This window comes from Bufo bufo, chromosome 2 (assembly GCF_905171765.1).
Source record: "Bufo bufo chromosome 2, aBufBuf1.1, whole genome shotgun sequence".
Lineage (NCBI taxonomy): Eukaryota > Metazoa > Chordata > Amphibia > Anura > Bufonidae > Bufo > Bufo bufo.
Genome location: NC_053390.1, coordinates 86,295,844 through 86,313,304, shown reverse-complemented (window position 1 = coordinate 86,313,304; position 17,461 = coordinate 86,295,844). Strand labels below are relative to the sequence as shown.

At 46.9% G+C, this 17,461-nt stretch overlaps 1 protein-coding gene across 1 annotated transcript in view; it reads right to left on the bottom strand.

The window, feature by feature from the left end:
• The window catches only part of PAIP1 (poly(A) binding protein interacting protein 1), a 40,430-nt gene that overhangs the window by 16,037 nt on the left and 6,932 nt on the right, over window positions 1–17,461 (bottom strand). Inside the window, exons 2-6 of the mRNA XM_040421275.1 lie at window positions 6,038–6,189; window positions 4,895–5,092; window positions 2,808–2,920; window positions 2,162–2,273; window positions 347–472 (exon numbers count right to left, since the gene is read on the bottom strand). Of these exons, the coding sequence (XP_040277209.1) occupies window positions 347–472; window positions 2,162–2,273; window positions 2,808–2,920; window positions 4,895–5,092; window positions 6,038–6,189 (701 nt within the window). The remainder of the gene's footprint in view (window positions 1–346; window positions 473–2,161; window positions 2,274–2,807; window positions 2,921–4,894; window positions 5,093–6,037; window positions 6,190–17,461) is intronic.

Sequence of the window (17,461 nt, the reverse complement as noted above, 5' to 3'; positions counted from 1 at the left end):
AAATTTCGAAAATTAATTTTTTTTTCAAAATTTTGGATTTTTATGATATAAAAAGGTAAAAGTTATCGACCCAAATTTAACTCCAACATCAAGATGTCACGAATTGGCTTGGATAAATAAAAAGCATTCTGAAGTTATCACCACATAAAGTGACAAAATGTCATATTTGCAAAATTAAGCCTGGTCACGAAGGTGAAAAATGACTTGGTCTTGAAAGGGTTAAAGACCTCACATTCCCCGTACATGTACGGCAGATGTCAGGAAAGGGTTAAATGGAGGAAGCTGAACGGTGAATAACAAACCCTGGCATCAGTAGATCTAGAGGTAGCGATGAGCTGCTGCTTACCTTCAGTAGTTTCACAGCACAGATGAGATTATCATCTACAGGATTGGAGAATAAAGCATCCAGCAGCTCCTTGAGGCCGCTCTGCAGGATCTGGGCTCGAGTCACTTGGCCCTTTGCACCTTTTATCTGTTAGAGAAAAAAAATAGGCTCCAGCACATGGAAAATCTTCATGATATATCGGGCCAAAGTAATAACATGTAACCTACTAAACATTGCCCAGACCTGCAAGTAACCACGAGGAGGGTTTTTTAGCTTGTCAAATAACTGTCACCATACAGGTTGGCGACTTTCACACTCGCGTTTGGTGCGGATCCGTCATGGATCTGCCCAGTCGGATCCGTTCAGATAAAACAACCGTCTGCATTCGTTCAGAACGGATCCGTTTGTATCATCTTTAACATAGCCAAGACGGATTCGTCTTGAACACCACTGAAAGTCAATGGAGGATGGATCCGTTTTCTATTGTGCCAGAGAAAACGGATCCGTCCACATTGACTTACATTGTGTGCCAGGACAGATCAGTTTGGCTCAGTTTCGTCAGACGGTCACCAAAGCGGAATGGAGATGGATCGGAGGCAAACTGATACATTCTGAGCAGATCCTTTTCCATTCAGAACGCATTAGGGCAAAACTGATCCGTTTTGGATCGCCTGTGAGAGCCCTGAACGGATCTCACAAACGGAAAGCCAAAACGCCAGTGTGACAGTAGACTATAATAAGAGGTCTATGGGAGGCATTTTTTATTTTGTTTTCTACATTACCGTTTTCTTAAGTGCGGCTGTATGCTACAGGGGAGAAACACAGCCTCATATTACAGAGCTCTTATAGGGGTTTTCTGGGACTTAGGTCATCAATATCAGATTGGTGGGGGTTCGATACCGGGCACCGCCACCAATCAGCTGTTTCTGCTGCCGCTGGCACTGGAAACTACATAGTGAAGAGAACCAGAAGCACAAAGTGGCTGCGCTGAGCTGCAGTATGCCGACGCTGGAAACTACACAGTGCATGGAGCCTTCTGTCCACTGTACAGTTTCTGATACTGATGTCCAATCCCGAGGATAGCCCGTCAATATCAAAGTCCGGAAAAACAAGAGCAGCTCCAGCACAATGAACCTATAAAGAGTCAGATCTCTTCTTTAGCAGCAGCTGTAATAAATGCTGAAGTGCCCAACATTGGAAGATCTTATACAACACTGGAATATCACTTGTCATATGCCATCACTTCTTAATCTTTGGCAGTATGAAGGGGCCGCAGCACTGGTTTACGGTTGGAGGTCCCTTCACAGATTTTCCCTGCACAGAACCACTCCCTGGGCACCTGGCTGTGCAGGGAACTGCAGCTTGCCCCATTCACTTCTATGGGAGCTATGAAAAGATCAAAGCACAACCAGCTTGGTTATTACCAACCATCCACTTCTCTCAGCCGGGATGGGGTCAAAGGACACCTGTTCCAGAGAGAGGAGTGGGTCCCTGATGTGGGACCTGCATCTAGAAGACACTTATGGTATAGCCATGTGTTCCTCTAAGGTCTCTTTCACACGAGCGTGACGGATAAGCAGCAGAACTGATGCTTGAAAAAAAAACCCGCTGATGTACACAGTGTCGGCATACTGCAGCTCAGCGCTCTTCACTATGTAGTTTCCAGTGGGTCAGGATTCAGTGTGGGTGCTATGCGTTCACGTCACGCATTGCACCCGCGTGGGAAAACTCGCTCGTATGAAAGGGGTGTAAGGCTAGGTGGATATGGTTATGTGAAGTGTTCGCCAGCTAACATCATGTTCTTGTAAGAACCTACATTGGGAATTCTAGTCTTACCTCCAGGTTAAGATAAAGTTCACCCAAGAACAATACAAAGGCATGAAAGCGCTTTCTTGTGGCTTCATCTTCTTTTGCTGCCTGATGTCTTTTATCAAATTCTGTCTGACACCTGGAAGAGGCGAAGATTGCAAATATAGAATGACTTGGGAACAGAAATGCTAAGCACGGGTCTGAATGGTATGTGGTGACCTCTCTATCATACTTCACTAATCAGGATATGATACTAGGTAATAAACATATATCATGGCCAATATATGCCGCTGAATAAGATGGCCTTTATTAGCCCCCAGTCATGTCTCAATCCAGATTGTCATCTCTCTGCCTGTTCATCTGATTCAGCTTGATGTATCTACAGCACTTCAAATTCGGGGTGGCAATATAGTACTTGGTATATTTATCCATTATAGGCATGAACACATACATGACAACAGTCCTGATTATGGGGTGACAATCCAAATTTATCCAAGGGTTTCCGTTCTGGAGGGGCATACCCAGGGGAGCGATTATGGGGATTTGAATGCTGGAACGTATGGGTGTACTACAGGATTGTCATGACAGGTACGCCAGGACTTGTAAAAGATATCATGAGACTAGCGTCAGCTTACAATGCCCCGGGAGCAAGCAAACATCACCATTTATTTACCTCTTAAGGAGCAACTGCCTGAAGTTCCAGTTCTGAGAGTTTATCTGAAGATTACTTGTCAAGTGATTACACAATCGCGCCCCAGTATAGGAGAAATTGGGGACTGAAGTTGCCTTAAAAACAAAAATTATTATTATTATTTCCTAGTAATGCATGAAAATACTTGGTTGTAGCAAAATATCTATAACTTAGTCAAAAGCTATTATAAAATGCAAAAGATGGAGAGACACCAGTCAGTCATGGAGTGGAGGAGAGCCATCCTGTTGACACTGTTAGGCCCCTTGCAGACGAGCGTTCCTCCCGCAGCGAGTCTGCATCGCAGCTCCCGGCCTGACCTCCCATTGCTGCCGGGGGTCACACAGCATTATATTGATTTATGATGCTATGTAACCCTTATAGTTCTGGAATGTACTGGATAATGCTGCCAGTGTTGTCAAATACATTCCAGAACTGTAAGGGTTACATAGCATCATAAATCAATATAATGCTATGTGACCCCCGGCAGTGCTGGGAGGTCAGGCCGGGATCTGGGCTGCAGGAGGAACGCTCGTCTGCAAGGGGTCTTAATGCAGTAGATGGGAGGGGATCACAGCATTTAGTCCCTCACTGACCAGACACATCTTATTGCTATGCCATTCACTGGAACGCTCCAGACATTTAGGCCCCTTTCACACGAGCAAGTCCCCCACATCAGACTCACAACGTGTGTCAGGGAGAGCACCCGTCCTGAACTCCGGAGCACTTCAGGGGTCGCATGGCATTATACTGATTTATGCTGCTAAGGTTACATAGCATCATTCATAAGTCAATATAATGCTATGTGACCCCGTCAGTACTGGGAGGTCAGGACGATGCGTGGGACTTGCTCGTGTGAAAGGGGCCTTAAGGTGCATTTTTTTTTACATATGATACTTTAACATTTCTACATTACTTCATGTCACACAACAAAGTCTTGCTCAGGACGATTTTCTGCAGATTGTTAGCAAAATGTTTGACACAAATTACAGAAAGGGAAGCAGTAACGTGATAGCATCGTGTTAACCCCTTCCAGACAGCCTAACTAAAATGACAGCTAAAGGCCTGTGGCAGAAGACTAAATTTAGGTGTGGTCTATTCCAGGCGGTCACACTGACAAATAGCTGAAATTATCAGTTTCAGACAATGAATCGACAGAGCCATCATATTGAGCATTAAGTCTCTGAATACAGAATCCAAAGCTTCCGAGTTCAGGTATTTGCTAGAAAACCCTGAAAAGGGAACCTGTCAGACTGAAGCTGCAGGCAGCTGGTTCTAGAGCAAGAGGGGCTGAGCAGATTGAGGATTCAATAAAACCTGTATTTCAGTCAATTAAATCTCTGCTCATCCTGGGCCTTGAAGTCTAGGAGGTGGTCCTATCAGTGACTGACAGCCTTCCCTCTATGACTGTGTATACAGAGATACCTGTCAATCGAGGATCGCCTCCTCGACTTCAAAGCCCAGAAAGAGCAGAGGTTTAAATAAGTGAAATACAGGTTTTATGGAGTCTTCTCCCACAAAACTACATCTCAGTCTGCTCAGCTCCTCCTGCTCTATAACATGACATTTTATGACATCACCAGGCTTCTGTGCAGGTAAGGGGAGCAGAAAACATTAAATAATATCTAAAACACTACAAAAAGGTGATTGGGACTATTGCAGGATGTCAGAGTCATTCCAGATCCTGTCTGCAGCCCTTTCATTCTAGGAACAGATGGGGGTCCTATGCTCTGGACCACCACTGATGTTATACTGTAGCATGATATTATCACTGATGTAAACGCCACATTGTCTAGTGTCCTGCTCAGTAACAGGAGCAGAAGCCTCAGTCCTGGGATATGGTGGACACGAGCAGCACCCAAAGGACCCCACTGACTAGAAGAGTCTGTCGGGTTTCTGGCATCTTGCCAGACAAAACCGAGCAGCATGCAGTGCTATTTTATGTGGAATCTGCAATGGAGGCCTGATACAGAGCCTCCGACGCAGATGTGAACCCAGCCTTGTGGTAATATGCCGAGTCTCCTGTAAGGATATAATCTGGAGGAGATAAGGTTACGGTACAAAATACATACCTGCCCATAGATAAGTTCCACAAGTTCCTTTAAGGATTCTTCTGTGGTGACCCAGCCATTCAGTACATCTGTAAACTGGCCGATCTCAGCCTCAAAGCTACCCGGCTCTTCAGTTAAATGGTTGAGTATGTCCTGGACATAGCTTGCCAACGTGATGTTTAGGACAGCCGAATCTCCCACATTATTCTCCTCATAGGACTAGGACAATCACATAGCACAAGTTAGAACTTCTACATTGCTGTGTCACATAAAAATACCTAATAACATAAAATCATGAAAGCTCAGCAGATATCTATGGATGTCATCCTACTTATAAGAGCACCTGTTATTATGGCAGATTCTTTAAAGGCTATGGACACCTTCGGAGGCATTTTTTATGATTGCATTTTACTCATTTTAGGCTACAAATCATTTTTTCAATTGGTCTTTATTAAAAATGTTCAGCTGTTACTGAGATACAAAAAAAAAAAAAAAAAGTCTGTGTGCAAGCTGTCATTTTGTGTTTTCTTTGAATCTAGTCATCTGACGGCTCATGTGTAGTTCTTATTTTTGATCTCCTGACCTCAAACACTCCCATTATAGCTCAATTCTTATCAAACAGTTTAGAATGTGGCTTAAATAAGTGTTTATGAGGTCATTACGTCAGAGATAAGAGCTCAACATGAGCTGTCAGCTGACGGGATAAAAAAAAAAAAACAGCTGGCATGTGACAGCTTGCAAACAACGGGGTATGGGGCCTCCATTCTCATGATCGGTGGGGGTTCTGGTGGTAAGACCCCCACCAATCTGCCTGTTTTAATGTTTTATTATATTTATTGAGTCTTACTTTTTTTTTTAATCCCATGGGGGATATATTTAATCTTGATTTTCCCCATAATGTCCTTGGAGGACACAGACAGTTATTAGGACACGTCTCCGAACGCCCTAACAGAGAACACAGTCAGACGGTGCCTGGATCCTTCAAAGGATATGACAGCTTTTGTCCTGCTCCTGAGTGATCAGCATGACCAATATGCTCATCCTGATGCGGCAACTGCCCAAGGCTCATGACGTACACACTCTTCTCAACTCCTTTCCATGGCTTAAAAAAAGTACGTAAAATAACGAACTACCAGCAGAGATCACACATAACGCAATACTTACATTGCCATCTGCAAAATATCCGGAGGGATAAAACTCGGCTGCATTTGCAGACAGTTTGGAGTTCACGGTGCTGGAATCTGGAGGCTGACCCTTATACACGGCCATGTGGCTGGTCTCTACAGATATCTGAACCTTTTTCTGATTTATTTGGGCTATGGAGACAACGAGAAGCTTGATGTAAGCGTTTAATGGAGAGACATCGCTTGTCAATAGTGTTACACATTTGAAATGAGAGACGAGGCATTATCCCCCGGCTCACTCATCATGTACACACGGCCTATATCCTGCCCCCCTTACAGCATCTCCTATCACGCTGCTCACCTGCATGCTCTGCCATCCCTTCCTGCTTTCCCACATGCACCGCTGTACTTCCTCTGCTGCCCATCCGCAGCGCTCTGCCATCTCTGCCCTCACTACCTGTCTACAAGGTCACCATGATGCCAGTCATCTGTATACAGCACAGCCACGTCTCCCCACTGTCTATGGTATATGGACAGGAAGGGAAGCCCCTGCTCAGGAGACCTATAGATGACATATGTCACTGCCATTCATCACAGAATCCTGTGTTAGGAAAGACTCCAAGGGGGTCATTTATCAAACTGGTGTAAAGTAGACCTGGCTTAGCTGCCCATAGCAACCAATCAGATTCCTCCTTTCATTTTCCAAAAGAAGTTGTCCAAAAGGTAAGGTGGAATCTGATTGGTTGCTATGGGCAACTAAGCCAGGTCTACTTTACACCAGTGTGATAAATGACCCCGCCAAAATGTATACCTCTGACTGACAGAAGAAATGAAGTGTGAACAGAGCCTTAGGCCTGTTTCACGCTTGTGTTGTGGCTTTCCGGTTTCGAGATCCGGCAGAGGATCTCAAAACTGGAATTAAGTGGATCGTTGCCATTTAATACATCTGGATACATCCATTTCGGCCAGATCCGGCTGTATTAAATCTAAACTCAACACACCGGTTCCGGTATCAAAATCGCTGTAAGTCAATGGGCACCGGATCCATTTTGCTAAGGCATTTTCAGGCGTTCCGGTGACAAAACAGGCTCTCCTTAGGGCTGCCAGGCGGAGGCTTCCGCCCAGCAGTGAGCCCAGTGACATCACCAGCACTGATTGGCAGGCTTTAGCGCTGCCCTAGCCTGTAAAACGGCTAGGGCAGTGCTAAAGCGAGCCCATCAGAGCCGATGACGTCACCGAATACACTGCCGGGCGGAAGCTTCCACCTAGCAGTGTGTTATTGTACAGTGAGGAACAGAAGTATTTGAACACCCTGCGATTTTGCAAGTTCTCCCACTTAGAAATCATGGAGGGGTCTGAAATTCCCATTGTAGGTGCATTCCCACTCTGAGAGACAGAATAAAAAAAATTAAAATCAGGAAATCACATTGTATGATTTTTAAACAATTTATTTGTCTTGCACTGCTGAACATAAGTATTTGAACACCTGAGAAACCTTTAAAAAGTCCACCTCTACTCCACTCATTAATCTAACTTAGTAGCACCTGCCTGAGCTCTTTAAAGACCCCTGTCCACCCCACAGTCAGTCAGACGCCAACTACTACCATGGGCAAGACCAAAAGACACCAGAGACAAAATTGTGGACCTCCACAAGGCTAGAAAGGGCTACGGGGCAATTGCCAAGCAGCTTGGTGAAAATAGATCAACTGTTGGAGCAATTGTTAGAAAATGGAAGGGGCTAAAGACGACTGTCAGTCTTCCTCGGACTGGGGCTCCATGCAAGATCTCACCTCGTGGGGTATGACTGATGATAAGAAAGGTGAGGAATGAGCCCAGAACTACAAGGGAGGAGCTGGTCAATGACATGAAGAGAGCTGGGACCACAGTTACAAAGGTCACTGTCGGTAGAACACTATGCCGTCATGGGTAAATAAATAAAAAAACAGAAAATAGATAGATACTCACGCTGCCGTCTGTATTGGGGAGAAAGAAAATTGAGCCCACACAATTGGAATATGCGTAGGGCCCGTCGCTGCAGGGTTTTACTGTAAGGTTAATTGCCAGAAAAACCACAGAGTAGGTGGAGACCTAATATAAAAGGCAGAGAAAAAGAAAAAGAACCCGCGCTGACTATGCCGTCATGGTTTCAAATCATGCATTGCACAGAAGGTTCCCCTGCTCAAGTCATCACATGTCCAGGCCCGTCTGAAGTTTGCCATTGATCATCTGGATGCTCCAGAGGAGGCATGGGAGAAAGTAATGTGGTCAGATGAGACCAAAGTAGAACTTTTTGGTCTAAACTTTACTCGTTGTGTTTGGAGGAAAAATAAGGATGAGTTGCATCTCAAGAACACCATCCCTACTGTGAAGCATTGGGGTGGTAGCATCATGCTTTGGGGGTGCTTTTCTGCGAAGGGGACAGAACAACTGCACTGTACTAAGGAGAGGATGAATGGGGCCATTTATTGGGAGATTTTGAGCAACAACCTCCTTCCCTCAATCAGAGCATTGAAGATGGGTCGTGGCTGGGTCTTCCAACATGACAACGACCCGAAGCACAAAGCCAGGATAACCAAGGAGTGGCTCCGTAAGAAGCATATCAAGGTTCTGGAGTGGCCTAGCCAGTCTCCAGACCTAAATCCAATAGAACATCTTTGGAGGGAGCTGAAACTCAGTGTTGGTCAGCGACAGCCCCAAAACCTGACAGATCTAGAGGAGATCTGTCTGGAGGAGTGGGCCAAAATCCCTGTTGCAGTGTGTGCAAGAACTACAGGAAACGTTTGACCTCTGTAATTGCAAACAAAGGCTTCTGTACCAAATGTTAACACTGATTTTCTCAGGTGTTCAAATACCGTATATGCCGGCGTATAAGACGACTTTCTAACACTAAAAATTATTTTCAAAAGTCGGGGGTCGTCTTATACGCCGGGTATACTCAGATCCGATGGTATATTCTAACCCCCAGGCGTTCCCATGGTGACGGGGACGCTTGCCTGGGGGTTAGAATATACAGGGCCCCGCCGCTCACAGGAGTATACATTTATTAATTGTAAACTGTAACTTTAACTGAGCGCTCATGTCTTTACTAGGGTACCTTACTCTCAGCTCCGCTAACAGGCAGTGCGGGCGGCGCTCACTCACTGACGTCACGTGCCTGCTCCTCCCACTAGGTGGCGCAGGCGCGTGACGTCAGTGAGTGAGCACCGCCTATTACCAGAGCTGAGAGTAAGGTACCCTAGTAAAGACATGAGCGCTCATTTAAAGTTAAAGATTACAGTTAATAAATGTATACTCCTCTCAGCGTCGGGGAGGGGGATCTGTGGATGGCACTGTCATGGGGGGGGGGGATCTGTGGATGGCACTATTTGGAGGGGGGTCTGTGGATGGCACTGTCATGGGGGGGATCTGTGGATGGCACTGTCATGGGGGGGATCTGTGGACGGCACTGTCATGAGGGGGGATCTGTGGACGACACTTATGGGGAGGGAGATCTGTGGATGGCACTGTCATGGGGGGGATCTGTGGATGACACTGTTATGGGGAGGGGGATCTGTGGATGACACTGTTATGGGGAGGGGGATCTGTGGATGACACTGTTATGGGGAGGGGGATCTGTGGATGACACTGTTATGGGGAGGGGGATCTGTGGATGGCACTGTCATGGGGGGATCTGTGGATGACACTGTTATGGGGAGGGGGATCTGTGGATGACACTGTTATGGGGAGGGGGATCTGTGGATGACACTGTTATGGGGAGGGGGATCTGTGGATGACACTGTTATGGGAGGGGGATCTGTGGATGGCACTGTCATGGGGGGATCTGTGGATGACACTGTTATGGGAGGGGGATCTGTGGATGACACTGTTATGGGGAGGGAGATCTGTGGATGGCACTGTCATGGGGGGATCTGTGGATGACACTGTTATGGGGAGGGGGATCTGTGGATGACACTGTTATGGGGAGGGGGATCTGTGGATGACACTGTTTAGGGGGGGATCTGTGGATGGCACTGTTTAGGGGGGGATCTGTGGATGGCACTGTTTAGGGGGGGGATCTGTGGATGGCACTGTTTAGGGGGGGGATCTGTGGATGGCACTGTTATGGGGAGGGGGATCTGTGGATGACACTGTCATGGGGTGGATCTGTGGATGACACATATAGCATAAGATGCTATATAGTGTCATCCACTGATCCCCCTCCCCATAGCAGTGTCATCCACTGATCCCCCTCCCCATAGCAGTGTCATCCACTGATCCCCCTCCCCATAGCAGTGTCATCCACTGATCCCCCTCCCCATAGCAGTGCCATCCACAGATCCCAGTCAGTTCCCTGGACTGGAGAAGATTGTCTTGAAGACAGGGAGGGCTGGGCATTCAGGGGTAGTCTTATACGGCGAGTATAGCCCAAACCCTATATTTTAAATGGAAAAGTTGGGGGTCGTCTTATACGCCGGCATATACGGTACTTATGTTCAGCCGTGCAAGACAAATAAATTCTTCAAAAATATTACAATGCGATTTCCTGATTTTTTTTATTTTTAATTCTGTCTCTCAGAGTGGGAATGCACCTACAATGTGAATTTCAGACCCCTCCATGATTTCTAAGTGGGAGAACTTGCAAAATCGCAGGGTGTTCAAATACTTCTGTTCCTCACTGTATATAGAAAAGCCGTTGCCCTGAGCGATCCAGGGCAAGGGAACATGACATTCTCTGATGCCAACATCAAAGGGGCTACCTGGGTGAAAATATGGGTATGTCTGAACCCGGACAACTCCTTTAAAATGATTTTCATACCGGATCCACAGACTGGACACAAAACGGCAGCTTGCAGCGGTTTTGTGTCCGGTCAAAACTGGAAAGCCACAACGCAAGTGTGAAATGTGCCTTATTCTGGTTTTCACACCACCAGGGTACAAAGCTGCTGCCTAGGAAGACATTTTTTGGGGTGAGGCGGACTGGTACTTCCCAGCCATTAGAACGCTGACCAGCCTGTATAATCTCTGCGGTCTGTTATCAAACACCACTGACTATAAAGAATGGCGCATCAATGCTGTGTGATCAGGGCCGGCTCCACTGGACATTCCGCACCTCCCCCTTCCTCATGGTAAGGCCACTTTCACACTGTCAGTGTTTGGTCAGTGATTGTAAGGAACACAGACCAGCAGGAAATCTTCCCATTATACCTCATCTCGGTGGAGGCTCCACTCCTGGTTTTGGCTCACAATCACTGATCAAACACTGACTGCATGGAAGCGGCCTGACTGGTTCTGTTGAAGATGCGGCACACACATACTGCGACAGATCTTCTAGAAGGGAAGATTCAGACGTGGCTTTTGAGGTCTGGTTACTACTGCACTGGAAAAAAGGGCATGGGGTGGGTCAGACGAGCGAGGGCAATGCGTGAAGTGAACGCACAGCACCCGCCCTGAATCCTGACCCATTCATTTTAAAAGATCTGTGCACATCAGCGGTATTTTTCATGCATCATTTTGCATTGCGTGAGAATATTCTGCGTTTTTCACGCAGCTCTGGCTCCATAGAAGTGATAGGGGCTTTAGTGAAAAACGCATTGCGGATGTCACCTGGATGCAGTGATGGTTCCTAGGAGATGTTTGTAATTATTCCGTTTTTTTCCATGTGCGTGAAAAAATGCATCAAAACTGATTTCACCAGCGGGAGAAAAATTGAAACACTGGACGCAATCGCAGACAAAACGGACTGAACTTGCTTGCGAAATGGTGTGAGTTTCACTGAACGCACCCTGAGAGAATCCGTACAGGAGGAACACGTGGGCCCAGGTTTACTAATGTATCTGCCCCAAAAAACGTGTCTAAAATAAAGTGACACAAAATATACCCAATCTGGTGCATCTAGGGTTTCTACACTTTTTTCCAACATGTTCAACAAGGAGGCGGGGTTTAGCAGAAAGTGGCCGGAGCTTCAAGTCAAGAGGCGGGTCTAAGAGGCGCCAAAATTCTAGCGTAAAATTCTGTCCAAAAGCAAGCCCCCCCGATAGTCGGTATAGAGTCAGAGAGAAGTGTCTGTCCCTCCACCGAGCCCCTGGGATAAATCTGGGGTAGGTCTAGAGAACCCGTCTAAGCTCACTCCTCTAGGATTAGGACATCCATGGTTTCACATCTACAAACCTCAACTGCACAAAAACTGTATGCAGTTTTTTCCTTCACTGTCCGAATACAACCTTAAAGTCATTCTCCGCTTTTACTATACTGATGACCTCTCTGCAGAATAGGTCATCAATATCAGATCTCCATACAGCTGATCGGTGGCAGTGGCGGCAGTCAGGCCCCGGCCAATCTGATATTCATGACCTTTTCTGAGGAGAAGTCATCAGTACGGCAAAAGCGGAGAATCCCTTTAAAGGGAACCCGTCAGCTGAACTATGCTTTCCTCACTGAGGGCAGCGCAGTGTAGGGACAGACCGCTCTGTGGCTGATGTGATGGCAGTCTCTATCACAGTACTGATCTAACGAAGCCCACAGCTCGGGGATGCTCACTGTGCCCACCCTCCAGACCACAAGTGACAGGCACAACACTAAAGAAACCTGTCACTCATCGTCCGGAGGCGGGGGAGGAGGGGGATAGCAGTGGACGCCTCTCCCTCGCAGCGCTGGTGCGTGCAGTGGGCTTCAGCTGGTCAGTACTGAAGTGACTGACATCCCACCAGCGTCAGGCAGGTCTGTCACTACCCGCATGGAGGCTGCACAGCGCAGGCGACAGGTTCACTTTGAGAGGAGCATCTCGATTCTGTCTCTTCAATAAGATGCAGTTAAATACACTGCACGCGCTCAGCACCGATCCAGGATATAACATGGGGGGAGATCATCAGGGACCCCAAAAACACCCTCTATCCAAAGTACAGATAGGGTGCGGGGGGGGCACTGTAGAGTATTTCTGGTAGTGGCAGGAGTGACAGGGGAAGTAGTACCAAGTATAGATCACTGAGAGATGATGGTAGTGGTACTGTATAGGACTGCGCTATCTTATCACACCTCCAAGACGGCACTGTGCCCGGGCACAGACACCTTACTGCACATGCAGATGGCGCCTCCAAGAAGTGAAAAATACAGTGAACCCCCTCTATATACAGGACATCCCCCAGTACAGGGTAACCGCTCTGTATACAGGACATCCCGCTATATAGTGCCCCCCCTGATACAGTGCACCCCCGATACAGGATAACCCTCTATATACAGTGCACCCCCGATACAGGATAACCCCTCTATACAGTGCTCCCCCTCTATATACAGGACATCCCCAGTATAGGATAACTTCTCTGTATACAGGACATCCCGCTATATAGTGTACCCCCCGATACAGGATAACCCTCTATATATAGTGCACCCCCAATCAAAGGTCGCAATAACGCCTGTACAAGCGTCAGACGCCTGTTCGGGCCATTTTACTCCCTGGAAAAAGTCTAAGGCGTGCCGATAAGTCTAAGGCGTGCCGATAAGTCTAAGGCGTGCCGATAAGTCTAAGGCGTGCCGATAAGTCTAAGGCGTGCCGATAAGTCTAAGGCGTGCCGATAAGTCTAAGGCGTGCCGATAAGTCTAAGGCGTGCCGATAAGTCTAAGGCGTGCCGATAAGTCTAAGGCGTGCCGATAAGTCTAAGGCGTGCCGATAAGTCTAAGGCGTGCCGATAAGTCTAAGGCGCGCCGATACGCTGCTGCCTGAAACAACCAATAACAAGGCTCATTACAGTGAGGAGCTTTGTTGTTGGTCAGTTTGAGCGGGCTGCCGACCATTCGGCACGCTGCTCTGAAGCTGCAGCGTGCGATCTCACTATATATGCACACACCCTCTGCACAGGGCAGCTCTCTCAGTGGGTGCTGCCCACACTCTACAGCACCCGGAGCACCATGTTCAGGAACTAGAGCAGGGCTCGTCCTCCGGTCCCAGCTGCTGCTCAGGATGAGCCCAGTAAGTTAGCTCTTCTTCTACTGTGGTGAGGGGAGCTGTGGGTAGGGGGGCACCAGGTATTATCTCTACAGTGTGTACCACTGATAATGCGCCTAAGGAGTGTTCTGAGGTTTACCTGATGCCATGAACTTGTTTAGCACCGAGCTGTCTGCAAAGCATCCCCCACTGTTAGCCCCTTCAGTCGATCTAACCCCGTCCTACTGTAAGATCTAATAAATTCAATTTTTGGAAGGCACTCCGTTTCTATGAGGGAAATATAAATCCCAGAGAGAGGTGCTCAATGGAGGGACAGTCACGTCACTATATCAATTAAAGTATATATCCACGGCACACTCGTTTATACTGGTCAAAAATTAGAATTTATTGTATAATCGGCACCAACTGATTGTAGTACATAACAATCGGGCCAACGTTTCGGTCCAACCTGGACCTTGATCACGGCCTGATATGTCCGAAGCGATGTGTACTCGTTGGTGGTATAACGAGTACACATCGCTTCGGACATATCAGGCCGTGATCAAGGTCCAGGTTGGACCGAAACGTTGGCCCTATTGTTATGTACTACAATCAGTTGGTGCCGATTATACAATAAATTCTAATTTTTGACCAGTATAAACGAGTCTACTGTAAGATCTCACATCCCGTTTTCCTTTCCCAGATTGTGTGGGCATTGTGGGTACAGCTTGGGTAGCTTCAGCTTGTTGATCTGCACACATGCACCAAGCTCTATTAACTCTTGCTGTTCCTTCAGAAGAAAGAAGGACCCACGCAAATGGAATTTTGCATTTCCCCTTTTCATCCTGCGATTTGGTGACATAAATGTATTGCTCTGTCTCAGTCAAAACCTTGGGCGATTTCCTGCTCAGGATGTGCCCAGTAAGTTAGCTCCTCTTCTCCTGTGGTGATAGTTGCTGTGGGCAGGGGCACCATGTGTTATCTCTACAGTATGGGCACAGAGCTGCCTCCAGTGTGTGTATGCTCTGAGAAGAGGAGGGGGCATGCCCCTGGCACTGGTGTTCTGAAGTTGCCCTGTGCATGTGGAGGGCAGTGGGGTTTGTAAGAGGCAGGCAGTGGCAGGAAGACCTGTGCCCTGCTGTGGCTCTCGTGCCTTTCTGCAGTACTTAGGCTGGAAGTGAAGCTCTGCTTCACTCCCATCAAACATGTCATAGGATCCACTGGTGTGGACAGGGATAGGGTCCCAGTGCTAATGGGACCCTGCCTGTAACTCCCATAGACCTACGTGCAGCTGTATGCCACCTAAAACCAGAGGGCTGCTGCGGCCTACTGCTTCTGTCAGGGGCGATGTCACTGTTATGACTGACCTGTCTGACTACTGATAAAGTACAGGGAAGACCCACTATTCTTTACTATAACTGCCTGCTGTTATTAAGTCCAGTAACGGTCCCCTGCATCCCCACCTCTTAGGCCCCGTTCACATCACAGCTATTTATTTCTATTGTTCTACAGAACAATGAAAATAACGGAGGTGCTGGATCAGGCGCATAACTGAGATGAACAGACTCCATGTACTGGTATGGAGTCTATTCAGGTTCTGTTCAGGATCCTGTCTTTTTACCAGACAAAAAAGTCCTCATGTAAGGTTTTTTGTCTGGTGTTTGACAGAATCTGCGACAAAGCACCGTACAGAGCCTCCAGCGCAGATGTGAACAAGCCCCTAACATTATGTAAGCCTACTATTAGTTACAGTTGCAAGAAAAAGTATGTGAACCCTTTGGAATGATATGGATTTTTGCACAAATTGGTCATAAAATGTGATCTGATCTTCATCTAAGTCACAACAATAGACAATCACAGTCTGCTTAAACTAATAACACACAAAGAATTAAATGTTACCATGTTTTTATTGAACACACCATGTAAACATTCACAGTGCAGGTGGAAAAAGTATGTGAACCCCTAGACTAATGACATCTCCAAGAGCTAATTGGAGTGAGGTGTCAGCCAACTGGAGTCCAATCAATGAGATGAGATTGGAGGTGTTGGTTACAGCTGCCCTGCCCTATAAAAAACACACACCAGTTCTGGGTTTGCTTTTCACAAGAAGCATTGCCTGATGTGAATGATGCCTCGCACAAAAGAGCTCTCAGAAGACCTACGATTAAGAATTGTTAACTTGCATTAAGCTGGAAAGGGTTATAAAAGTGTCTCCAAAAGCCTTGCTGTTCATCAGTTCATGGTAAGACAAATTGTCTATAAATGGAGAAAGTTCAGCACTGCTGCTACTCTCCCTAGGAGTGGCCGTCCTGTAAAGATGACTGCAAGAGCACAGCGCAGAATGTTCAATGAGGTGAAGAAGAATCCTAGAGTGTCAGCTAAAGACTTACAAAAGTCTCTGGCATATGCTAACTGCCTGTTAGCGAATCTACGATACGTAAAACACTAAACAAGAATGGATTTCATGGGAGGATACCACAGAGGAAGCCACTGCTGTCCAAAAAAAACATTGCTGCACGTTTACAGTTTGCACAAGAGCACCTGGATGTTCCACAGCAGTACTGGCAAAATATTCTGTGGACAGATGAAACCAAAGTTGAGTTGTTTGGAAGAAACACACAACACTATGTGTGGAGATAAAGAGGCACAGCACACCAACATCAAAACCTCATCCCAACTGTGAAGTATGGTGGTGGGGGCATCATGGTTTGGGGCTGCTTTGCTGTGTCAGGGCCTGGACGGATTGCTATCATCGAAGGAAAAATGAATTCCCAAGTTTATCAAGACATTTTGCAGGGGAACTTAAGGCCATCTGTCCACCAGCTGGAGCTCAACAGAAGATGGGTGTTGCAACAGGACAACGACCCAAAGCATAGAAGTAAATCAACAACAGAATGGCGGGTTTCTACCACTTCGTTTTCACCTATTTAGCTTTCAGACACTAGCGATCCGCTAGTGTCTGCTCTATCAAACCATCCTAATATAACAGCTTATTGTCCTGCCGTTTCGCTAAAAAAAGAACTTATATTGATATGCTAATGAGCCTCTAGGTGCTATGGGGGCGTCATTAGCACCTAGAGGCTCGGTCTACCTTCACAAACTGCCGCCGCCCAGCGCGTCCCTCCAGCCCGCCCATCTCCTCCGGAATGCGATCCTCCCCATGCGCGTCTGTATTCGGCACATGCGCAGTGAACGTCTGACCGCTTCCCTGCTCAGACATCTCCACTGCGCCTGTTCCTCGGAGCACTATGACGTCATCGGCGCAGAGGGAAAGGTCCTCTTTAACCACCTCAGCCCCCAGTGCTTAAACACCCTGAAAGACCAGGCCACTTTTTACACTTCTGACCTACACTACTTTCACCATTTATTGCTCGGTCATGCAACTTACCACCCAAATGAATTTTACCTCCTTTTCTTCTCACTAATAGAGCTTTCATTTGGTGGTATTTCATTGCTGCTGACATTTTTACTTTTTTTGTTATTAATCGAAATTTAACGATTTTTTTGCAAAAAAATGACATTTTTCCCTTTCAGTTGTAAAATTTTGCAAAAAAAAACGACATCCAT